The sequence below is a fragment of the Takifugu flavidus genome, chromosome 1 (assembly GCF_003711565.1).
Source record: "Takifugu flavidus isolate HTHZ2018 chromosome 1, ASM371156v2, whole genome shotgun sequence".
Classification (NCBI taxonomy): Eukaryota; Metazoa; Chordata; class Actinopteri; order Tetraodontiformes; family Tetraodontidae; genus Takifugu; species Takifugu flavidus.
Window position 1 is genome coordinate 6986714 of NC_079520.1, and position 26845 is coordinate 7013558.

At 44.0% G+C, this 26845-nt stretch overlaps 1 protein-coding gene across 3 annotated transcripts in view; it reads right to left on the reverse strand.

Annotated features, from left to right (window-relative positions):
- Positions 1–499: 499 nt before the first annotated feature.
- The window catches only part of htr1fa (5-hydroxytryptamine (serotonin) receptor 1Fa), a 33067-nt gene continuing 6721 nt past the window's right edge, over positions 500–26845 (reverse strand). Inside the window, exons 1-3 of one of the 3 annotated variants that reach the window (XM_057045575.1) lie at positions 20259–20397; positions 3993–4107; positions 500–3118 (exon numbers count right to left, since the gene is read on the reverse strand). In XM_057045575.1, coding sequence (XP_056901555.1) covers positions 1924–3117 — 1194 coding nt within the window. In that variant the 5' untranslated portion in view covers position 3118; positions 3993–4107; positions 20259–20397 and the 3' untranslated portion in view covers positions 500–1923. Of the gene's footprint in view, positions 3119–3992; positions 4108–19442; positions 19467–20258; positions 20398–26845 lie in introns of those variants that run through there. The other 2 variants (XM_057045582.1, XM_057045590.1) reach the window with 2 other exon arrangements.

Consider the following 26845-nt stretch of genomic DNA (forward strand, 5'->3'; position numbering starts at 1 on the left):
CCTTTTCACTGCTCAGCACAGTTCTGCTCTCTAATACTCAGTTATGCATCTGTTCAATTGTATCCATCACGATAAAAATCACAATAAAAGCCCAAATTTTAATGGGCAATAAACATGGTCAACATCTACAGCTAACTGAATTTGGAGATCTCCTTTATGTTAGATAATTAATGTTTGCATATCGCATTCTGGGCTTTGCATCTGGACAATTTGATAGTCCTGACTGAGGCACATTTTTAATGCCATCCAGTGTACAGTTACAACAAGAGTAACAGAAAATGGGCAACGAAGACTCGCTGTGAAGCTTCCGCAAGTTCATTTGCAAATAGAGAAACTGTAGATGTAGAACTTGGGGGTGCTTGAACTAACAAAGTAACAATCAAGAAGAAGAAAAGAACTCAAAATGCATAAAACAAACCAGTAATATAATTTTAAACGGGTCGATATGAGTGCCTTATAATATGGCTAATACTTTAATACAAAATAAGAGGCACGCATATTTTGGTCCAATCTCTTTATTTGCGCGGGTTTGTATGAACAAGACTCATGTTAATCAATGTCTTTGTTCTCATGGTGACGCTGCCTCACGGTCAAATAAAAACAAGTCCTTCTGTTGACCACAAGGGGGCACATTTACATCAGATTTTTACGTTAAGAATTCGGAGATTTTAGTGCATCGTATCAGGATTAACGTACACGTATAAAATATACTTTTATTCATTCCATTCTTTACACACACACGGACCCACCCACCCACCTTTACACACACACACCTGCACACACACGCACACACAGGGATACACTACACTCATCATTGCGGTCCCCACTGTGAAAATAATAGTTAAAAACAAGAGAAGAGTAGATCAATGTCATACAAATGAGAGGTCTGTTATGAACACAGTGGTAGACAATGACAGGAACAGCATACAAATACTGGTCAGAAATGCATTTAAGTTTATATTGTCTCTCTGGGATACATACACCCTCACATTGACTCATCAACAGTTTCCAACAACATGTGGCCTTTTGGAGGCAGTGAAGAAATAGTACTTCTATTCCTAGGATATGAGTAGGATTAATGTAATGAGGATTTCTCCACCAGTGGTTTTCACATCCATTATTACCTAATTCTGCTCCTGGAGTGTGGGAGTGTAAAGGACTGGGGACTTTTAATGGCTCCAGAAGAGAAAATAAACTGCAAGGGTGGACTGAAAAGAAAACAAACAGCTGTTCTTATGCAGGGTTCCAGTTATCATTTATTGGTAATCATAAATGTAATGGGGTTTTTTTACTTAATAAATACAGGCAATAAATTTTCATTTTTTTGGATGGTGAAAAATAAATTCATTATCATTCTGTGCATGGTTTCCATGGACCAATATCAGGGGTGGAAAGTGGTTATTTCTGCAGGAGATGTTAACAATTTCTTCTTAAAAGAGTCACAACAGGGAATGCTTTAGTATTTTACACATGTTCAGCCAGAAGCCTGGACTCAATAGAGGGAAGCCATTAGAGGGAACGAAGTGGTCAGCTATTTCCAGACCTTTAAATGGAAGTGATCACTAATGCACAGAGCCCAGACCTCGCAAAGGTCAGAGATGGTCCAATTTTTAAAAACCGACATGTCTCTGTCCCTTCAGACACACCAATTAACATCCAGGAAATCTCAGGCTCTTCTATTAACAGCAGGACGAGGAGTTCAATGTGCAACTTGGCTGAAAAGCTCACTGCTGAGCTAGTGTCATTTAAGCTGTGGAGCGTCTGCTGAAGTGTCTGGAAATGGGTGTCAGTCCTTTTCCTCTTGAGATTCTTCGCACTCAGGTGCACTGAGTCGTTTCGCTTTCTCGACAAAGATATTAATTTGCTTTCATGTGTATGTATGCTAGTATACAGTAATGGTGTGAGCCTGCACAATTATGACCATCAGAGGTAATGACTGCACCGTACGAGTCTTTGGAAAGCTTTTTTGAAGTCTTCGTTAAAGATGGTGTAGATAAGTGGATTGATGAGCGAGTTGATGTAGCCCAACCACGTCAGAAAGTCAGCCATCTCCACTGACGTATAGCACGAATTGCACGTATTAACGATTACTTCCTTGACAAAAAACGGTAGCCAGCAGATGATGAAGGCCCCGATAATCAAGCCCAGTGTGTAGGCAGCCTTGCGTTCGCGTGAGCCCGAAATGCGCGGTCCCTGGTTAAACTGACTGCGACGTGACTCGCTGCGTGACTCAAACCGCCGTGACTTGCCCTGGAGGGATTTTTTGGGTGCACGCATCCTTTCACGTGGCGGTTCCTCCGTCGAGGGATCGGAGGACTTTTCTGCCGGGCTGAGAGGCTCTGGACTTCGAGGTCCGCCGTCGAGGTCGCCATCTCCGGCTGGGTAGGTTGAGGGGATCATGCTTCCATTGGTCATGCAGGAGTGACGGCTCGCCCGGCTGGCCTCCCTTCGCATGTAGAGGGTCTGAGCGGCCCGATAGATTTTATAATAGAGGATGAGAATGAGCAGCAGTGGGATGTAAAAGGCTCCAAAGGTGGAGTACAAGGTAAAGGCGATGTGATGGTGGATGATGATGCACTGGTCTTCCTGCTCCGAATCCTCGGTGAAGTGACGCCACAGTAGAGGAGGAAGCGAGATGAGGATGGACAGAAGCCACACCACAGCCACCATCTGCCCGGCCATGGCGCCCGTTCGTTTGCGGGAGTACTCCACTGCGTCGGTGATGGCCCTGTAACGGTCGATGGCAATCGCAGCGAGGTGCAGGATGGAGCAGGTGCAACAGGTGACGTCCACGCTCAACCAGATGGTGCACATCACCTGACCCATGACCCAAGTCTCTTTTTGGATGTACACGATACTGAAGGGCATAACCAGCACGGCGACCAGCAGGTCGGTCACCGCTAACGAGCAGATGAGGTAGTTAGCCGGGTGGTGCAACTTGCGCGTGACCGCGATGGCGGTGATCACCAGGCAGTTGAGGAACGTAGTCAGAACAGCCACAACGAAGAGGGTTACTGTGAGCAGGATCTTCCTGGGTGGGAGTTTAGGGGTCCCTAGGGTGTCATTACCACTGCCGTTTGCTGCAAACACCCCCTCAGTAAAATTGAAGAAATCCATTCTGAAAGAAAGAGGAGCATAAGACATCAAGGAGCTCAGGAGCTTTGTTTTACAAGACAAATAATACTGATCTTATTGAATTATTCAGAGAAGATTTCATTAAAAGAGTTGGCATTTGTGCACAAATCTTCTAAATCAATGCTATTTGCCTGAGGAAGAGTTAACGTACAGCGGTAGGCCAGGTGCTATTTACCCCAGTTATGCTTAACTAGCAATGATATTGAGATCCCGAAGGATTGGATTTGCTAAGCTGACAATCGGCTGTTATGAATGTCAGGATCATCGGTCCCCAGATATATTTATCAGCTTAATAAGACTTAGGGTTGAGAAATGAGTGAAGAAGAAGAGAGACTGGAGTTTATGTTGGGGAAGCTCCCTGTTAAGTCTGACAACCCCCAGAGTCCTCATCTCACCTTTATTCTCTTTATTTACCTCCACAAATACTATTTAATCCCTCGTTGACTTTGGAGACTAAAGTGTCTGTCAGGGACGAGCCAAACCCAAAGAAGTGAGATTTAAAGGCGTGCATTAGCATATTGGTGTCGTATGGCCAGTTTTGTCCTGTAAATCCCCCCCTTACCACTGGTAAAAGTGACATTTGTGCCTGTTTCTTAGCTGCACGTGTGTTGGGATGTTGAACTGACCCGGGTGTAAAGCAGATAGTTGTTTGGTTCTCTTATGTTTCAGCTGGGTACAAATACACATTCTGTTTAATTAATGGGTAATTGAACCTGATAGTCATACATTCAATGGTCTTAGATATCTTATGCCAAATATGTTCAAGTGAACCATTACATTAAGAATAGATGGGGGAAATAGTGTTGAAATTCTTGCCCACAGATGTAAACACTTAATGAATCAGGCAGGAATCTTACCTGTCAGGGCTCCGAAGTTTCGCACCCGGCGTGCTCAGTGTGCCGCAGACGTCCCGCTCTGATGCCTCCTGGCTGTTGTTGTTGCCATCACACCACCTCTGTTACTCATCAAGACCTGGAGAAACAAGAACGCAATGAAAAACATCAAAATGTGAAAGAAACAGGAACAAAAAAGTGAAAAGGTGCAATAGCAACCAAAATACAACTGACAAATATGTCATATGACCTCTCTTCCTGGATTCAGTGTGCTTCTTTGGCTCTGGTTTGGATCTTTCCAAGGCCATAATATTCTCTTGGTCAACAAGAGTTGATCTATTGCTGTAATATGAAATAAACTGTCCAGATATTCCTTTTAATGTAGATCTGCATTGCTAAGCAGCCTAAAGACACAAATGTGAACAGTTGCTATAGAAACATGAGGAATACAGCATTTCTCCTGAGTGCATCGAGAGAGCAGAAGCAGCCAAACTCTGACTCTCGGGTTTCTTCTGAGGGCGCTCGATGAGCAGGCAGGAGGTTTGGGCGCAGCTCGCTTAGATGAGAATTAGGAGGTCCCTAACACAGCAAAATGGCTGATAATATAACTGACAGTGATATAAACATCTGATTCTTCACCTGTAGAGTCCAGAAACACACACAGAACCAACCGAATCGCCTATCTTCTTATTAGTGTGCATCTTTAATGCACGTTTCTCCTCTTTTGAAGTGTGAAGGAGAGGTATCGCAGACCTTTCCTGCCGGCTGCTGTCAGACTGCACAATAAACATAACGCCCGCTAACACAATCTGAATATTATATATTCTGATATGTATATTGTATCCACCCTCTGTACTATGTACAGGTATACAGAGGCCGAGTATCCATTTACCTGGATTATTGTAAATATACATCCTCTTTGTATATTCCAAATTCTATTCTATTTGATTTTATCTTATTTTTCTCTGCGTGCTCTTGCTGTTGCACTGTAAATTTCCCCGCGTGGGACAATAAAGGACCTGAATCTGAATCTGAATCTTTTATATTTTTTTTGCAACCGAAAACCAAACTATGAAGGTCTTTATCCTTTTTGACTTCATCTTGATCTTTTTTCTGCAGAATAATCTGTCAGAAAGTCATTAAAATGTATCTGCTTCACTTGTGCTAAAGATTTTAAATGAGTATTCTGACTCAAAATGGCACTTATTCTGCTTTCATCAAACACTAATAAAGTTTCTTGCACAAGGCCACACAAAGTTTGACGCAGCATTTGCATAACCTTCAATTCAGTAGTTAGAATGGCAGTTATTTTTATTTATTTGTTTGTTTTTGTACTCCAGGACTCACACCACTAGTTCATACCTGCGATTTGAGACCTAAATGACAATGACACTGCCTTTCTCTATGTTATAGCAATTATACCCCCTGACCCATTTGCCCTTGAGTGGATTTGAAAGAAAACCCAAACCTACTTAATATGCAGATTACTTTTTTCAGACAGATACTTGGTAATTACTGCTGCTCTTCAGTTGTGCTTGGTGTCACATGAAAATGCACCTGAGAGAAGCTATTCTGTGCCACGTTTGGGCACAAACATATCGGGATGGATGTCAGAGGGCGCCGAAGGTGTGTTTGTCCACGCGCATGGTGCTGATTGACAGTGCCAGCCTGTCATTATGTGCAACAAAGAAATCATCTGCCTTTGTCTTGTCCTGAAATCTAAAACAAAGGCTTTCTGTTCAAGGCCATCAAAGGATAATCCTCAGTTAGTTATAGAGCAAATCTGCTCTCGGGCCTAATCAGAAAAAAAAAAAAAAAAGCCAGCGCCCTTGCTGGCAAAACAGCCTCATTTACCCACTGATAGCTGCTTTGTTTTAAAAGTATACAGAAGAGTCTGCAGAGACTCGCCACATCACCACGTTAATTGTCGATTCTGGACATGTTGATAAGAGACCGGTGCTATCTGGTCCAATTCTGCAATCTGTACTGTCTGTGCTCCAAGTGCTGAAACATTTGAGATATATTCAGATTACCCCGTGCAGCTGCTACCACTGTCCCCTTTGCACATTTTAATTGCACATTTATCGATTATAATAATAACTGCAGAGTTTTCTAAGTGACCCGATGTGGCTGTCTGGAAGAATTCATTATGTAGTCTCGTTTTAGGAATATTTCCCTCTCAAGTCACATCTGTAGTTAAACGCACAGCGTGACAGACCCTCACAGAAAAGCTTTAACTCCAGCCCTGAAACTCCAGGCTGCACGTCGCCCTGTAACGGCCGCAGGAAGCAGGCAGGTAAAGCACCCTGCAGCTTCCTCGTTTGCCATCACACCCCAGTTGTGGTGGCACAAGGAGTGACCCACTCAAGCTCGAAACAAGGACACAGGTCAGCGAGCAAGAACACTGGCTGCTACAAAGTGGGCACGTGGGTGGTTACACCACTCAGTGCAATTGGAACGATAGGGCTCTTGTCCAAAAAGCATGTCGACGAGTGTAAGTCGCGCAGTGCGCGCTGGTGTTGTGTGTCTGTGTGTCACTGGTCGCCGCATACTCAAGTCAAAGAAAAATTAAAAGTACCCCGTTAGCATGCCATTACCATCCATATACCTACATTTTAATTAGACTTAGATGGCAGGCACTTTTCAGCCTCCAGAACATTTCAATCGATCTTTCCTTTCACTTATGTATGAGCCTTTGGATGTTCAGTCCTTTTACCAGAGGACCTTGGTATTCTTTCCTCTGGCTGACTTTAGCATTCTTCCTTCATCACCAAATTAGATCAATAGAATCGGATGAAAATACATAAAGCGGAAAGGAAACGAGAGGCGCCGCGCCTGTTTATGGTGCCATGGTAAATCACCCGAATGAATTTTTCATTTTGAACCTTTTTCTTTTCCTTAAGATGTCGGCCGCACTATCAGCTGTTTCCACAACCCCCTTCCTTCTTCACAACAGCAGTTGGCAGCTTTGGGCCCTGTTCTGAGCCAAACGAGGATGCATTCTTTGCAACTCATGCAGCAGCATCCTGATCTTCAAGGACGAGGGACACGGATGCAGAAGAAGGGCAAAGCCATAATATTAGCCCCAGAGGAGAAATTTCACAGATTATTGCCCCTCAGTGCCCAGAGGACACCTGCAATCATTGAGGAAGAGGTGTCAGAGTAACTACGCTGTCCTCCACAGGTGCTTTGAGCATCAGTTCACTATTACCTTGGCAATGCTCCCAGCAACTTTACTGCTACCAGCCTGCTCTGCAGTTTTGTTGGTCCAGCGCTCCTGTAGCTATACTCCCCCTGGAACCCAAAGGCTTTGGCGCTGCCTGGTAATGGGCAATGGGATTAACGTTGCCAAACTGCTAGTTGACATTGAGAGACTGGATTCTGTTTTGGTGCTGTGGTTGACAGGCAATATTCTTCTCAGTGACACCTTGTCTCTTCATGTCGAGGAGAGTCTTTGTCCCAACACATTTCTGTTTACTCAGCCTCATTATTTGCTGGAAAACTGATCCCAGCATGACTTTGTGAAAGACACTTTTTAACGCACTTAAATTCTAAGCATCCAGTAGCTACTCTACAGCCATAAATGGCTCTAGCTCATCCACAGGAGCTTGGGCAGATGAATATTCAGGGTTGTTTATGCCTGCACATACTCTACACCCCATTGCAGGTCAAACAATCAAGTGAAGCACATAACACTAAAAAGTTGAAGCGGAGGACGTCTGAAAGTAATGTTGGTGCTGGCACAAACACTGAATCATCAATCATGAGCCTCTGCACCATGATCTGTTCATCTTTCATGCAGGCATCTGTTGGTCTTTTTATTTATCTCCATGTCTCCATGTCTTCCCCTGCGCTCAACTTTGAACGTGGACGGATTTTTAAGGCAGAGGCTCCCCGGAATTTGAGGAATTTGAGTGTATTAAAATGACATCCATTTTAATACACTCAAACTTAACTCGAGAGCACCTTTGCGTTCTTGTCGTTTGTATGAGGATGAACCGTCAAACCAGGAGGAAGCCACAAATATGCCCGGAACACTGGTGACAGATTACGATATCATCAACAACCTATTTGCTGCCGCTGTGCACAGATACATGCTTTAATTCATCAGCAAACATTGTGAGCAAACACTGTTTCCAGCTTATGTCATGAAAAGAAGTCATTTTCATTGTTTAACATGTTGTTTCCTAGTGTGAATCACCTTAATCACAGCAAGGAAGTTGATAAATCGAGCTGTGAAATGAATGGTGGAATTCTTTAATAGCCCAGAGGGACAGTGGAGTGGGGTGGGGGGGGACTGCATGTCACTACACGCTCGGTAATGAATCCAGTGTTCTGGTCGCAGCCACGTGAGGTCTGTCATTGCTGGGGAGCAGGAATGATGTGGCACCATCAGATCCCATCAATTTGCATTTTTCGGTAATTACAGGAAACCATCCTCTCAAGCCTTTATTCACCAGGCAGTGATTAAACTCTTCAGCCTGTATGTGTGTGTGTGTGTGTGTGTGTGTGTGTGTGTGTGTGTGTGTGTGTGTGTGTGTGTGTGTGTGTGTGTGTGTGTGTGTGTGTGTTCCAGGATCTGCAGCACTACTTTAAAGTAACTTGAGCAGTTAATGTCTGATTCTGTCGGTACCAAGTTCTGTCACCTGCCGTTACCCTGAGAAGGTATGAAGGTATTCCCTTTTAACTGAGCCCCTGAAGGAAGCGTCTCTGCTCCTAGTTCCATGTTTGCCTTTCATTGGAAACCCCTGCATTAAAGCAAAGCATGGCCTGATTTAAAAATGCCGATTCATTGTCTGAAACAAATGAGCTTTACCGAGATTAAACATTTGCGCAGCGGATTCTTTTAATCACAGCCAACACAGAAGAGTCGTTAATGTGTAAACTTCTGTGTGTACGTTGCAAAGCATCACTGGGAACTAGCAACACTGTGCTGGCGCTAACACATCACACGCTTTCCTGCAGAGGAAATCCTCCCCGCCAATGCAACCGTGGCCACATCTGATCTCTTTATGTTTGGCGAGCGGAGACGTGCACGTTTGTACCTACAGCACTGTTAAAAGAGCAGGGAAGCTATTTGAGGTGAAGAACAAAAGTAATCGCTTGCGATTGACTTTTGGATTTGCCCTCACGGCGAGCGCTCCGCCGGCGGCTCCTCGCTCAGGTCACTCTAATTTACAATTATTCTGAAAGCTTCATCGCGTTGCCTCATATACACACATGCAGACAGTTTGAGCAGCTTCTTCAGATTATAACTACTTTAGAATGGCTCACTTCTATATCAAGAATGAAACCGTACCTTATTTAAATATGGCCCCTTATACCTCAAGTTCATTACTAGGAAAACAACAAAACAGTTTAACTTTGATATCAGAACAGGGAGAGCTGATAGAATCTATAAGATACATTTGTAGCACAGGGACAAAAGCGCTGAAGGTGAATATAGCGGCTGTGTGCCTTTGCTAAAATTTACATATCCAGGTCATTGAAAGCACCCGTTAGTACTGAGCAGCTAGAACACTTGAAAACACAAAGGTGCCCCAATAACAATATTATACTCGCACTTAAACTATACATACTATACAATAAACCTACCACTGAAGCTTCAGTTAACACAGTCACAGCAGCGACTTACACAAATGATGCCGCACCAGTTGGTTTTAGAGCTGATTTACACACAATATAAGGTTTAACATCTAGGCCGGCAAAAGATGAGGTGCAGTTGTCTGGGAATCGTGGTATTAGGACAGTTGTGCTATTGAAGCATCACAGCAGGATATCATTTTGAAGTAATGATGATTGATTGCCAGAAAGCTGGGCATGGAAGACCTGATCTATAGTTTCCCACTTACACCCCCAACTGACAGAAGGAGTTATTTCTGAAGTTATTCTTGTTAAAGAGTCTCATGACATTCTCTCCATTAATGAAAGTATGTAATATCTGCAGAATGTGTAAGCTGATGCAATTCATTGCCTCATTTCACAGATATTCGCCTCATTAATTATGCCTTCAGAGTGGAAAGATTATGAAATGACGTTGAAACTTTTCTAGATAAGTCTTATTAGGAAATCTCTAAAGACCATATCAATAAATTAGCAATGCAGCCGTTTCTCTAAACAGCAGAGGAACGGTGAGAAATGGAAGCAAAAAATTCCACAGAGCAGCAACATACCCACAGTTACTACGCCTGTTTATGTGCCCTTCAGCCATTTGGTATTTGTGATGAATATTTAAGCTCAGCTCTTTTCAAAATAGCTGGTGCCTGTAACATGGTGGATCTGGTAAAATGCAGATAGCTTTGACAGAGCTCGGCACTGAAAAGTTCCGCGAGAGGTTCTCTTAAAAAACAGCAAGAAGTTTTCTGTATTCGCAGTTGATTTGTTTTCTCCGAATCTTCAATTTATTGAAGTGTTTAGCAATGTCATGGTTAGAACTAGACCTTCTGAATGTAACTTTTTAAGAACAACACACACTTTAACGGGGCCTTTGAAGCTGTATATTCTGTGCCAATACAGCCTGCAGCAAATGTCTTTAAACGTCTGCCAGCAATAATGACAAAAACTATTGACAGAATTCGCACTTAAATCCCTTGTCTACCCCTTCCTCCAATTACCCTGCCCTCCCCTTTGCTTCAGTTTCCCAGTGTTACCCACTGGGGTGCCAGGGTTTTAGTGAAATACTTATTGATCCTTATTTCCTTTGACAGAAGCTTGTTCGTTCCGGATTGAGCATAAATATCTGTGACTGTTTAGCATCGATCTGGTGCCGATAGTGGTGCAGACTGAAACTAATGGTGCAATTTTCTCTCTCTGTCCTCCCATCATGTAAATATCCAGTATTCCACTGTATTACATAGCATATTAAGTATTTTCTCAGTGAATTGGCATCTGCTTCAAGAGTCGCTGTGTCAGGTTTAAGCATTGTGTCATTAGATAAAAATAACCCCCCCCCCCCCCCCACCACATATACATTTACACACTCACGAGTAGCTATTGAACACTGACATAACGAGCCACATGAATATAATTTGAGCTCGCGTCATGCACAGTTCCTCCTACTGGGAACTTAATATCCCCTGGTGTCTTCGTATTTCCACAACAGCTAGCGTATAATGAGGAGCCCTTGGTGTAAATGGATTGGAGGCAATGAACCGGATGACTCCACCATTTGGCAGTCAAAAAAGCAAAAATTTTTCATGCAAAAATGTGAGTTTCTGTTTTGACTTCAATGCTGTGCCAGCATCAATCACATATCAATTTAGTTAAGAAGCTGTGGACGCCCGCTGTCCTTGAACGCATCAACAGGCAGCAATGAAGGAGGCCGCAGGAAAAGGTCACTTTGTTTTAGTAAATCTCCTCTCACTTGCTTTGGTGTACATCAAGGTTGGGACAAAGAAAGCTCCTACCCTGATTTGGTTCATAAATGTTTTAATTAAGAAGATGCTGGGAACGTACCCTGGGTAGCAAAAAGGCAATAAAACCAAAAAGGAGCGGGTGCTTGGCACTCATCCCCCGAGTCATTATTTTTTGTGGATCTCTGCGCGTGAGGGAAATGGCAAAAGGAGGGTGATCCAGAGATACGGTCATTTGTGAGGCATGTTTTACTCATTTGCACACGTGCAGAAACCTTCTGAAAAGGTAAATTCAATTACAGAACGTCCCTTTGAAATGCTGCTGACTCACTGCTCTGCGTTGCTGGAAACGGATGGGTGATTAAAACCTGCAAGCTTATAGAAAAGTCTGTTCCTGCAGCAGCCTTTAGCATCAAAAATGAGAGAATTTTCTAACATTGCTGGAAGGGTGGAAATCATCAGTGATGCAGTGGTGGTTAAAATGACAGATTTTCAGAGCCTGGTGATGAACAGAGCCACATATCTTAATGCTCTGCTCACATTATAGATAAAAAAGGTACATGAAAAGGATAATTATTCTAATTATTTGCTTTCAAAATACACTAATAACCTGAAAGCTTTGGTTCTGGAGGTGTTTTGTGCTTTTTACAGATGTTTAGAAAGTGCTTCTTCAGAGCGATGTGTTGAAAGACGTAGGACATTTAACAAACTGGCACTCTCAGCACTGTCACTCGAGGAGAACTATGTGAGCCAACCAGCGCCCCAATAGGAAGAGTCCTGCGCTCAATTCCTGCTGGCACACACAGAAAACAGTCCCTGAAGAGGAAACGGAGCGACAGTTGACACCAGGAGAGAGCCCAGCCACAAGATTCATCTTTCAATTTAAAGAGACTTGGGATGTTTTCATTATCCAGATATTAATAAAACACCCGGAAATTATTGGAGAAGAAAAAAAAAAGCTCCATACAGTCAAACATTGCAGTGGCACCTGGGCTCATAACAGTCAGACAGGAGCCGAAACACAACTGCCTATATTTCTTTTTAAGGATACCCTGTGATAAAGCTCAACTATTATTGGGTTTAGCCCCTCAGAGAGGATAAATATTACCAAAACCCTGTCAGACCTCCATGCCAAAGGACCATCACTGTGAGATACTATGGATTTAAGGGGAAAGGCGAGCTGTCATGATGATGCAGCTTCTGTGAGTTTCCCCCAGAAAGCTCCTGACGTAGCTCGGCTGTGTGCACGGCCTCCGTGTGCCTGTCTGCTCCTCCACTGTCTGTGCACGCTCCTGATGAGATGATTGATGCTTTCCTGGGGATATCTCCCAGACCCGGATTAGGGCATCAGTCAGCTCTTGGACAGCTTGAGGTGTGACGTGGTGCTAGATGTAACAATACGTGATATCGCAGAGGCCCTTGATTGGATTCTGGGGAACAGACGGGTGTCGATAACATCAACTCTCTAGCCGCATCAGTTCAGGCATTCCCATGCACCAGCATGACCCCAGAGCTCACCAGCATATGGTTTAATAATGGTTCTGAGTGTCTCATCCCAGCAACAGGAGTCAGGAGACCTCTGTGGAAGGCTGTGCCTCTCCAAACCGTTGCCAAACTGGTCCTACTGGAGGATGGTGCAGACAGCAGAACATGGAGCTCCAGACTCCCTCACGTCTGTCACATGTGCTCAGCACGAACCTTCTCTCACCTGGACGCCAATGTTTGGTGTTCTTTGGCAAGGCCCGCCAGGCAGCACAGCGCCGCGAGCACAGACATCGCACCCTCACGCCGTCGTCGTGGCATCTGTCTCCATCAGAGACAGAAACATGCACAAGGTTGGCATGCTGGAGGTCATTTTATAGGGCGTTGGCAGCACTCCTCCTGTTCATGCACAAAAAAACAGATAGTGGTCCTGCTGCCAGAAAGGAAGAGCAGAGAGAAATGGTCTGCAGAACCATCCCATAATAGAATCTGTCTCACTAATTGCCACTCCTTTCCACCTGTTGTCCCATTTACAGCAGTAAACTTACTTTGCGATGTTTACATGTTGCAAGTTATATACTCTAGATGTAACTGACTTGGGGGTACGGTGGACATTAATAGCATTAAAAATCATTAGTAATACAAAGTAATACTGCTTAAAATGGTCACTGGAGTGATAAACTTGTCTGTGTGTATATGAATTTAAAAATAATAATATAAACACGGTAGTCTGCAGCGGACTAGGCTGACAAAGCATGGAAGGTGTTCTGGTAGCAGGGAGAGGTGCCAGGACACCTTCAGATCAGCGCCAAGGTACCCTTGAGCAATGTACCGATTACCCTAAATGCTCACATAGGACCCTGCAATGAGCTGGCGTCTCATGCAGGGTGCACCCTGTCTGTGTGCAGCTGGGATGGGCTGCAGTGCCCTCACCCTGGAAGGTGATATAGTGGCCAAGAAAAAAAGATATAAAATTTACTTAGATGTTTCCATTTTAATGGCAACGGTGCTTTCAATGTGCTAAATTCTGCACCGGACAGGTGGCAACTGATTCTGACTCTGTGACAAATGACAGATATAGCAAAGCTAGTGAAAAAAAGTCTTAGCAACATTGTTGCTAGGTTGCATGTAAAATCGTTTTGCTCGTCCATTAATTTGGTTTCTCAGCAAGCAACTAAAGTCTCATTAGCCTCCGCATTTGCTGGAAAGCGTGCGATACGAACCCGGCGCTGCAGCGAGACACGTGCTGTGATGTAAACAAAAGCTACAACAGCTGCCTGTAGACAACCAGATGAACGCTGCTGTTAGCAGAGAGAAGCATGCTTCTGCCACGCTGCAGCAGTTTCTCACGCAGCACCCAGCCATCTGTGCTTGCCCCCATTTTTTGTTTTGCTTTTTAAACTAATGCACGTCATGTTTATTGTTTCTAAATTCGATTTTAAAGAGCAACATTATAGCGCGCTTTTGAATACCGTATACTGTTTAGGAACATTCTTTCTTTTGTAATTTAACGGAACAGTTAATTAGGGGGGTTTGCAGCATATGTTTGCTCAGTTATCATCTAGTCTTATGTACATAATTGACAATCAGCAAAAAATATACAGTATGTATCACATCGTTTTATGTGTGACATCAAACTTTATCACAGTTATATCATATCCTGTCATCATGGCACTGTACACCACGAAGTGTGGCGGTCCTATTTAGAAGCCCTACAGACACTTTGGTGCCTGCTTTTTGAACACTGGCACAGTAATCGACTCAAGGTGCTTCTATATAGGATTTATGTAGGATTGTTTAGAATACCGCGCATGCACAAGCCTCTAACTAAGCTCCTTAAGGAACTATGTCAACAATACATAATGTGCATATATAAATGTTAATCCTGTCAGCAGTCATTTCCATCCTGTCTAACAGCTCACATTCTATGTTACTGGCCTTTGGAATCCGCTCATATACATAATACCAGCAAACATTCATTAGTTATTATAAAAGAGGGATGGATATGGTGCAGAGCTGCCAGGTGCAGCCATAAATCTCTGCATTTCTCACTCTCAGAAGGACATTGAGATTTTTTCTATTGGATAGATGCTGAAAATATTGTCAGATGTGTCAGAAAAAGATGAATAATGCTGCAAGAATTTCAGAAAATGTGGAAAGAAAAAGCCCCACAATCATAAAACTCATTTTTCGGCAACATGGTGCATCTCCAACACTCCCACACAGAGTTGGGTGCTTTGAAAGCAACAGGGATGAGTCCTCAAGGTCGCTGCGGATTCTCAAGAGACTGAATAATGCATCGCTTCACAATCGCATCCACTTTTTTTCCCAAACACGTTCAATCAGCAGAAGCACTAAAAAACTCTGCAACATGAGATCAATTGCTGCTCGCTCGTGAGCGGGATTCATTCGGCTGTTTTACCGTCAACCCTCACAGGCATCTCCAGAACTGACGCATCACTTGGGTGTCAGTCTCCAGCTGAAACTGCTGCAGTTGAGCTGCAGACGCGCGTCCTTCTGAGCCTGAACCGCGGAGAGCCGAGGGGAGAAGCCTGTGACAACATTGACTGTCGTTCCAATAAGCGACATCTTTAGGAACACTTCCAGAGTTCAGGGCCGGCCTGAGCATTCAGGACTTCCCTGGCAACACGCTGACACCCTGGTTTGGATGCTCGGATACTTGATGGGCAGCACGGATAAAAATCATCAGCCTGGTGAGGCAAAATGGTGGCAGGGACAGAACATCAGGGCTCGGAATTGTAAGGAGGAAAATGACAACGGCTTCTGCTGGTCCGTCATTTGGTCTGCGCGATTACATGGTAGCTGCTTTACATGTTTATAGACAGAGGGAGTGATGTACAATGTTTTACTGACTCTTGTCTTTTTGCCATAGCAACACCGCTTCAAGGGCTGTGTTGCATGTCTTTCCAAAAGCAGCATATTTTATGTTTTTGCGTTTCCTGTCAGTGGCTCGTATGTTTGACGGGACATCAGAAGATTTCTGCAGCGACGTTTTTTTCAGTAAATACTAAAAATAGGCGCGAATCTAAAAACAGACTTTACAACGAAGATTTCTGTGGCCATGTTCCATCAATAAATACTTAAAAATAGGCACATCATTTGGAGACCATCTATCTTCTTTTTGCGGTTTCTGAAGATTCGAACTCCCACTCAGCTGCTTTGGACAAAGGCATGATGTGGGTTCGATGCCCTCCCCTCCAGCCCACACACAAACACAAAAGTTCGCTGACAGTGCGAATGTGGAGTTTCAGCTTGGATGATTGGACTTGTGGTGGTGGAGTGAGGTTAAATCTTTTATTTTTAAGTCCACTCATTTAAACTCCAGCTCAAAAAGGGAGACCACTGGTCTCTTCTGAGGTTTTTGCAGTCATAAAAAGCACAACGAAAAGAATACAGCACAAAGATAATCCAGCTGGAAGGTGCTGCAGCGCTGGGCTGCATGTGTGAGCCCACTCACAGTTCCGTTGGCTGCTGAGCGGTTGGCCGGTTGTCAGGCACGAGCCCTCTGGTGGTCGTACTACCGAGGGGGGGAAGGCGATGCCTACTGAGCGGTTTATATGCTGCCATGTGCATTTTGTGTGAAGCCATCTAAAGCAAACTGTCCTAGCTAGTTTTGGCCTTGTGGTCTAGATGAGTGTGTAGCTCCAGGAGCACAGGTAATGGCTGGAGACAAGACGTCCCCTCCAACACCACAAACAGCAGACTAAACCAGCTGTGTCTCAAAAGGGAAATCATGGATGGACGGAGCAACCGACTTCTGCTTTAGCTGCAACTGAACAGGATTTAGCAACGCGCCTCTGACAAACCCTCAAAACCTGATCAGAAAGGATGGATCAACAGACAAGTACAGGCCCTATCTGCTGCAGCCTCCACTGCTCCTCAGAACAGAACTTATTTTTGTCTTCCCAAATCTGACATTGAGGCCACGCTCACAACGCGCCAAGTGCCACAAGTCACGCACTGTCGTCCTTTGTCAATCATTTCTAGTAGAGGCCTAAATAAATGCAATTTATGTGAGAAATCCACACGTCAGAGAGCGAAGGCAGTTTGTCCATCACGAACAGCAAGAAATGAACAAGTTTTTGATGCAAAGAGGTAAAAAGCTACGCTGTGCAGGCAGCCGAGGCTCAGAGAAGATAGCAGTGGACACTGGGATGAGCCGGAGGTTGTCGGCTTGATCCCTGAGTTCTGTAGCAAACATAAGTGTCCTTAAACATCATCATGAACCTTGAGTTGCTCCTGTTTCTGTGTTAGAGAATCAGGAATCGTAGTCATATTATGTCAACACACATCGGATCCTTAGAACATGACCTGAGATTGTATAATCTTTAATCCTTTTACCTTCTTTAGAATGACACAAGTCCACTAGACTGTAAGACAAGTAAAACAAAAGTAGATTTTGTTGTTCTACCCATCAGTCTTGCAGAGACAGTACAGCCTCTCGGTGCCACTAGCAGCCATAAAAGCTCTTATTCTTCTTCCATTTTGAATCAGGGTCTGGTTCAGCTCAAGGGTTCTTTTTCTCAACCCAGCCAGTTGATGGACTGTCTTGATGTCTTAATCTTCAACAACAGGTGCCCCAGAGATGCTTTTGGGCCAGATAAAATCTAGTAAATATATAGAAGGTGCACAAACTCTCTCTTATGTGGTGGCTGCTGGTGTTCGACTTGTCACTGAGAGTTCACTCGGCGCTACATTTGATTTGACGACCAATCAAGTGTCTCCAAACTGTCCCCCATTTCCAGCCGTTCAGCATCCAGAGCATAACTGCTGATCTGAATTGTCATCTGCTTCGGATGCTAAGAACATTTACTGCTAAAGGGGATTTCTGGAAACATCTGAGTTGTTGACAGGAGGAAGACGTAAACGTGCATGGATGTGCTCAGGCATGCGCCGGGTTTATAGGTTTATAAACGTGGTCAGTCCATAAAGACTTAACCGATTTATGTTTTACATGTGATAAAAAATAACAATAAGCCTCAAGAAGAAACATGCTGTCACTCACTGACTCTTTTACCAGCGAAGAACATTGAGAATGTCTCTGTTTTGAGATCCTTTGGGCACAAATCGCCAATGAAATAAAATGATGGGTGTTTTTTTGTTTGTTTGTTTTTTAAAAAGGAAAAGAGCTACCAAAACATACAGTCTTTACTCTCCTATACTAAACCTACTAAAAAATTCAAACATGCTAATAAATAGCCCGGACAATTTTAGAGGCTGACCTCTGATTGATGTTAAAAATGGTACAAATGAAACAAAGTACCACTAAATACATCCCTGTTAAACAAACAGCCCTTTTCTTTGGTTTTCTTCAGACAGGTTATAATTCATATTTGTGAAATATTCATGTCACACTCTAATGGCATCCAGATAACAAGTGATTTAGTACATACAAAACGCTCCTTTCCCTTACATGCGTGGACAAAAGCCAATGTGACTATATGACTGGAATCAGCGCTCAGGATTTATCAAATTGAGTGCATTAGCACTCACTTCTGGGGTCGATGGTGTGCAAACATTGATGTTAATAGAGACGTCGTTGTCAGGACGCCTTCGTCTTTCCACCACTTGACTTCAGCAATGCAACATCGGAATCAAGTGGGGTCAAGTTTTTGTTTATTGTTTCCATTCTGTTTCATGCTGTTTATCAAGTTTGAATGGTTTCTTGTTTTCCCAGCATTGTGTTTGCGTTAAACGGTGCCTGTTAGCGCTCGATTTCACCTGAAGCTTCAGTTCTCCGTCGATAACTCCTCGGTCTGCGGGTCACCAAGCGTTGCATACATGTTCATTTCACCATGTTATATTTTCACTCATGGAAACACTGAGAAAAGCACATGCCCCAACAGTCCAAAGTGTACATGCAGCCGCAATAAAAGCATGTAAATCCAGTCAAAGCACTGTAATTCTGCGCAAAATTCAGCGGGACACGATGGCATTTGTTCATCTCCAGTAAAAGCGCGTTTAGCAGGTTAACACAGGCCAGCCATCCACGGCCCATCCGCAGTCTGGTATAATCAGCAGCTACACCCTGTCCTTGGCTCGGCTCAGCAATGGTGTCATTATTTTTCTTTCCCAGATAACTCCAGCGCCATAATTAAGCATCAGGAATAAATGTGTCTTTGTGGCCAAAACCAGTCCACCGTGGGGACCTTTTCAGCCCTTCACTAAATGAAAGGTGCTAAATGTTGTTAATCACCTGTTGGTCTTGTCCTGCATAAATTAAGAAGCCTTTTTCCTTGTAAAGGCGTCATCCCTGTGAGCTAATGCCAGTGATGCTGTGGTCAAAGAGCATATCAAGATGTCTGACAGCAGACCAGAGCCTGCGTTCTGTTACAGACCTGTCATCCTCCCTTCCCCTCACCAGCACCATTTTATTGTTGCAGGAAGCCGCAGAAATATATTTCCCATATCACCGCCAGACGTATTGGACATTCATTCACTGGTAATCAATAAAATGTTGCATCTAAGCAAATAATCTTCACAGAAGCCTCTGATAATAAAATCTCGCGTGGAAATGGGATTGGCCATTGAGCACGTGCCCAGTGACGGGAATTCACATGAAAACATATGAAAAAAATTCTGCCAGTCACTCGCTGCTGTGCATCTCTTACTGTTTTACCTTTTTCTATCACGACGAGCCAGTCCGACGGTCTGGTGAATCCTGTGCAGATGCTGAAACACACCCCTCACATTCACCACAACGTCCATAATCCACAGTGCCTTTGGTGTTTTGGGGGGTTTGTCCAGGAATGTTGCATAAGTGGACCTTCTGCTGGTCAGTTAATTGTGGGAAAAGCCTACTTCCAGCTGGAATCTGTCAGCCTTGTGAATGTGGCTCACTTTCAATTATGTCTGTCACATCTGTAGATTTCCAACAAATGTGGATGCAGAACATCCCATAACTTGCATTCAGCCCCCCTGGAGAAGCCTCAAATAGCCATTTAACGTAAGGGAAATCCTCACGATCACTGCGTGAGTCTGCACAAAACCTGACAAACTGAATCACTGGCAGCTTTTTCTCTTTTTGTCTTCACTGCTAAATTGAATGCCCCTCTGGATGTCTCAGACTGTCTGAAAACAGCAGCTGTCCTCAGACACATTATTAAATGTTTTAGAATGATGGGGGAAAGGCATGATTCGATACTCCCCTCAAAGCATCATGAGGGACAGCTCTGACTTTATCATATTAAATGAAAATAGTTGCGCACAGCGAGGTGGAGGCGACGCGGGAGCTCAGATTAACACAGAAGCACATTTCAATGGATAATTATGAAGAAAAAAAAGAATTAATTATGTCATAGCGATTTATTTTGTGCAGGGACGGCTCCCAGTGCAGGACAAGAAAACTACTTGCCAAAATTCGGTGCGCCAATTCAGCAACTGCATGAGCGCTTATCGCGCAATTGAGGTTCAAAGTGTTGGAATCGGCACTCACCGGGCTCCCGACGCGGACACAAAACTGACAGCAGAAGAATATTCCATCCCCCTGTTAGAGTCCCTCCACCGCTGCGCAGCGCTCCCGCCGACACCCGTGTGCGCTGTGCCGGAGCGCGGGAAGGGGGGTGTTGCGCGCACACGGCGGCACGCCTCCTGGCCGTGCGGAGCTTCGAGAGGTGCGTCAGGAAGGAGGAGGGATGAAGACAAGATAAAAGTAGTGGCAGATTTACATACTTTTAAATCTCTGCTGCGCGTTGAATTGAACATTTCCAATATAAAAGCAATAACTTTTAACAGGTGTATTAGCTAATGAGATATTGGCCACGCGACTACTTGATCTTCAAGGATCTTCTTGAGGCATTTATGAGGAAAGTAAATTATTTCTTTACTGCGTCACTGCAGCCAGGGAAATTAAGCAGAACACTTAAATTCCTTAACAACAACCAGGGTCCCCTGACAGGGGCCCATCACTGAATGTGCCTCTGTGGCAGGTGAGTGCAACCTTTTCATTAGGGAGATTTATATTTGACAGGCCGCGGAGCAGAGGCTGCAGCCTGGCAGAAACAGCACGCATGTCGAAAATGTGATATTAACAACTCCGGTCACAATTTCACACCTTTTTAAATACATGTAGAGGGTGTGAAAGATGTGCGTGTTTCCTGCAAAGGTGATGGGGGTTGAAGAAAACTCCGTTTTTGTGGTGTGTAAGGATTCGGCTGGTGGTGGTGATGATTAAGGACGCGGATGAAGGAGCTTTTTAAAAGGCGCCATTGAGCGATCCTGAGTTGGAGGTGTTGAGCGCCATCCATTTCGTGGCTCCCCTCCCTCCGAACGCTGCTCTGCTTTTTATTTTAACCGTTATGTAAATGTGTAGACACTTTGTCTTCAGCAAGAAGCCACAGAATGATGCTCAAACCTGCACCACGCAGCTGTTAGGGGGACATTTGTCCTCCCAAGTTGAGGGGATTAAAATGGAGACGGCTGAATGTGATGTGCATGCTGATGTCCATCCAACTCCTGAAACATTTAAAAACATGCTGACATCGCAATCAAAGACTTGCCTTCATCTAATTTTCCAGTGTTGCTAAAGAAACAAAGAGCTGCTCTTCTCTGCGTTTGCTGCAGTGCAGTCGCTCGATGGCTGCTGCCTACAACATCCATATTAGTCACTGAGAGCCACATCTCTTCTGCCAAATGATCCAAATCTTCCTTTTTTCAAATACAGGCGCTGCATTTTAGGACAAGATGCAGCCCGACTCAGACAGTGTCCCCTGAGAGGGGGAACTTAAAGTGTCTCTCTTTCTGTCCCTCCTTTAGTCCCTGAAGCGGAACACATGGCTGCAGTTACTTTGAAGAAGTTTGGCTGTTTTTTATGTTTAAAAACACTCCAGAAAAAAATGTTGGGCTTCCAGAAATACATCCGGCACTCCTGCTCCTTGACCATTAGCTGTACAGTGGGTGTTGAGAGCCCTTCTGTGTTCCCTGGGAGGACCACTCTGGAGTAACACAACAGCATCACGAGAGAAACGTCTAAAATGATGGCTCGTCTTAATAAAAACCATTGTGTGTTTTGGTTTGAAAGCTAAAAGTTTCAGGAGAAAAATGTATGAGACGAAGTCTTGCAAACATATTGAATGTGGCTCTAATAGTCTTATTGCGAATATTTACACACAAAACATGCATAATGTGGCAAGCATTGCTTGGAAACTGGAAAGTTTATCCAGTTTATTAAATGTTCCAGAGCCTGATGTTGTTCCAGAGCCCTGTCCGACCCCTCGCTACCAGATCTTACATGAGTAAAACATTTAAAATATATATATATATAAGTACATATAGATCAGAAAGGATTAAGATCATCAAGAAATAAGGTAAAAAGTACTGTACACGCAACACTATACACATTGAGATCAATGGGTGATTGATGATAAGCATCAGCATAACACAATCATGAATCAATATCAGCAGCTGGAATATTCTCAACAGTTTAAAAATGGATTCCAGCAAGTGTAGAATTTTTCAACACATCCTCTGATAAACTTGATCTTTTCCAATAGTTGGTATATTTAACAGTTTTCAGTATTTTGGCTCCAGTAGCTCTTCTGACTCTATCGGAACTATCGGAGACAGAAAGACTCCGGAACAACAAAAGTGTTGGATTGGCCTCCTCAGACCTTGACGCTGCCCAGCAGATTTGGGTACGTTGGAGAAGAAGTAGACAAATTTGTTGGAGAGTCTAAGGAAAGCCTTTGGCTGCAGTTGCAGAAGTTAGGAAAGAATTTTATTGTTTTAGTGCTCAGGAAATATACTGACACTGAGAGGTGAGCTGCTGTAGTTGCTGCGTAACGGAGGAACCAAATTCAGGACTCACCTCATCTGAGAGTTGCTGTTCCCAGAGCAACAACCCGCATACGAACATTATGAAATGAAATCAGTTCTGGAGACAACAAAAGGTCCATATTTGTAGATGTTGATGATGTTGATGATGGCGAGCATGTATAGGATCAAAAAGGACAGTTCGATGTTCTAAAGGTGAAAGGAGCTGGGATGGGCCTCTCCAGAGGAAGACCTGAGAGTAGATAAATGGGCGTAGATAGAGAAGATGATGCAGATGATGGGTGGAGATGGAGGAGGATGATGCACTGCGGTGATCCTGAGGGGAAAAGCAGGAATTTATCCATCTGTCAGGTGTTCTAATCATTTCTGGCCACCGCTGTCCTGCACATCCTCCTCTGACTGGGTTTCATGCGACAGAAATGTATCTTTAGGAAAGTGTTTATGCTTAAATGTTTAATGGCCTTATGTTATTCATCAATACAAGCTGAATTTCTGCTGGTTTCAACTGAACATCTGTCCAAGTCCTCCTCAATAACATTAGAGAGATTATGACATAACCAGTGAACTCCTGTAATAAATATTGGAATAAGCAATTAGATGTTATTTGTCATCAGCCTCCACTATGGGCTTTTGGCCCTGCATTTTCCCAATAAGAACCATAATCTCCTGCTCCATGAACTGGTGAAATGGAGCAGAAATGTTTTCTATAGCATCGAATGAGAAGAGTTTGAACTCTGCAGCACCACAAAAGATCCCAGGTGTCAATAGCAATGAGAGAATCTCACTCTCAGTGAGCTCCCATGTTCTGAATGAAGGGCTAATTAAGACCCACCAGAGACAGGGGAGGGGCCCGAGGGCCCAAACGTCAGGTTCCTCGTGAGCGTTGCAGTGTTGGTGGTGAGTGAATCAAGAGAATGAAAGGTCAGAGAGTGTGTCGCATTCCTGAGAGATGCTCCGTGGCCTGCTGCCAGCATCCCTGAAAAAGATCCATTTGGAGGAAACTCCAAACGCGGTGAGACAGAACATTAAACGCTGCCTTTCACTACAGCTTCTGCATCCATCTCCATCCTCGGCCGGGCGCAACGTCATTTCTCTGAGTCACCTCAGCACGTGGAGCAGTGATCGCTTCATAGTCCCGCGCGTCCTTGAGGCCCACGGAAGGGAAAAGAGGGATTGTGATTGGCTGAAATAGCCTTGGCAGAGGATCAGCAACAGGTATATGTGAAAACTATGAGGAAGAGAGGCAGAAATAACAAGAAATAACAAGTCACTTGAGAAAAACAGAGGGCGGAGACTGAATATTGGGTCAGCGTGCTCACTGCGTGACAACATTTCTGTGGAGGCGCTGGGAATGTGAGCTGCTCACAATCACCTAACAGAAAGAAGAAATTCACTCAGTAAGAACAGCAGAGGCTCATCGGAGCAGCAAAAACAGTTCTCCTGGTGTTGCCTCATTAACCGGGACGGGTTTAACTGGCGTAAAGTGAATGCTCAACACTTCCTCCTCACGACTACCGTCGAGGTGCCTGGAGTGATCAGCCTGCACGTCTGTTGCTGCTGATACTGGGGGGGCACGGGCATGCTTGAGGTTTGCCAAGCGTCCGCCCCGCAGCCTCACAAACTAGCTTCATTGTTTTATAAAAACACTCTGATTTTGCATGTGTTCATCGACATCCCACAGTTTTTCCATTAATATTTATGTTTAAACACATGTATGTAAAAGAGAGGCTGAAATATTTAGTTAAATTGATTCTATAGGCAACCCGTGCTCCCGTGCCTGAACCCAGATCTGCACATTACAGTGAGATGGAGGAACGGGCGCTACATTTTGATCAAGTAAGAAGGTTCAAATTGTTGTTGTGATCCCTCACTGGGAACCTTATGTTTTATTCAGTGATGTTTCTGCTGTTGCACAATGTTTGCTCTCCTTTCCTCTCTCTCGCTCATGGATTTGAAACAACAGGAGAGGGAAACGAGGACTGAGGCTGTTGAGCGCAAATGAGTTTTTGGAGAGAAACTTTAGGTAATTAAGATGTAATCACAGGCAACATCTGAAAGAGATTAAAGACTTCCAATGGCAAGTTCTCAGCAACAGTTTCCAAAGACTGGTGCAGTCCCCCCGGAAGCACAAAAAGGTGAGAGCTGTGCTTTTGCTCAATTTTCCCGTGACTTTCGAAATATTCTGACTCTGTATTTACTGTAGAGCTGTGCACGATAAGATCCAAGGTTACGGAGCAGTAAAAGATGCGTAAGTTGTGATGACACCCCTGCAGAGATGTCAGCCTCCTGTGTCACAATAGCTCCAAATGGTGGCGATTAAGCCTCATTTGACTCAAACGGCAGCTGTCAGCGTGTGAATTGTGTCTGACGAAGCCAGCCGAGTCGTCTGCCGAACCTCGGACTAATACACTTCTTTCTTTTGTGCACAGCCCGCCCGCAAAGCTTCGTTGACATGAACTCTATCTTCTCAGGCAAGACGATTTACCGGTAATTAAAGGCTCGAGAGTGAATAATCACCGAATAAAGTAGCAGTAAAATATGTTGTTTTTTGCTTCCTGTATTAATAAACTGCCTTCTAATGTTTCGTAAATGCACCAGCTATTTTTGCCACCTACACAACTGCGGCACAACCTCAGGTCACTTGTGTAACATGAGAATACTGGGTTCTCCAACACCAGCTATTAATCACTGAGAGAGACAAATGGATGGCACGACATTCTTTAATGTCCTTTCCCAACGATTCCCAGCCCTCAGTATTTCTTCCACCTGACAAAGCGTTCATGAGCCAAACATGCACAACCTTTCTACCCCTGAAGCTTTTAAAAGAGTCCGACAACAGTTGACTACAATGGTTTTGAAAGCAAGTGCGTCAAACACTAAACATGTGAGTGCACCTTGTCCAGTAGCCTGACTGTTAACAGGACAACTGAAAAACTTTTTTTATGAAGCTGATCCATATTCAGTGCCACAGATCTGAAGCAAATGCTCATTTTCATCATTTCAAGCAGTGCTTCCTATTCTAAAACAAGACTTTTTTTCTTTGCATGAGCACCTTTTTTTTAAAAATCTGGGAACACTTTAAAAACATAATCACCATGAATTAACTTAAGAAAGAAAAACGAAATATGGAATCTGAGAACACTGAAGCTACAACGTGAGGCAGTGGTGCACCCGTTTAGAACGGCGTTGGGAAGATTTATTTATTCATTTATTTGCTGCCTTTTCCGTAGACGCATACGTGAAGCCTGATCCTACTCCAATTGTGACGGCTCAGAGTTGGTATGCGTGTGCGCTGCTACTGCTAATGGCCTTGGGGGAGTCACACAAAAGGTCAAAGTGTTTGTTGCAGTATAGTTCAAAGGTCATTCCATCCCTCACTTTTATAGACATTTTGCACAGTTTAAAGCCATTTGAGCAATCACCAGCTGATGAGTGTTGCAGCGTCAGGCAGGTGTGTCTGGTAACGCTTCCTTCTGCAGATGACTTCTTTATCACACCATCAGTACGGCAGCAGTGTGCTCCTAATCAGGATGATTACAGCGCGATGGCAGGACAAACACAAAGGACATTATCAGTATGATCATAGACCGATGAAGGTATATCACCCACACATTGACCCAATTAGTTTACAAATTTTGTCTCCATGGTTACGGGCTTTAAGGTTCAAAAAGTGCCTTAAAGGTCACGACACATGAGTTGATGTAGCAGGAGGATGCATGCATGAGAGCTTGAGCTCCTCTCAGGTATCACTGACTAGCACCTGAAGAAAATGGGGGTTCCGTTTTTCCACAGAAGTAGTAAAAGGTCTCCTGTTCGCCATCTTTATCCTTAGAAAAGTTTCCAAACGGAATGACAGTCACTTCACAAACTACCGGTATATTTAAAAGTTGCAACAAGAGTCTCGCCCGCGAGCATCCACACCAGGTCGCCCAGCTTGGCTCTTGGAAACAAGCAGCAGACAGGTTATATATTGCTCATTCGGTCAGACCGTGGATGGAACTTATCATACATACATTTCAAAACATCCTACCTTGCTTGCTATTCTCCCCGACGCGGTTTTGTTTATTCATTGCTCGGGGCAGCACTGATGCGTGTCACACCTGAGCCTCTTCAGTTCTTCCTTTGACTTTAACATTTAATATAAAAGAATCTGGGGCAAGTTGCTTCATTTAACCCACATGCATTTTCCTCACATCAAATTTAATCAAGCCATGACGTACAATTGTTGCAGTATTTTCAAGGTAAAAACGC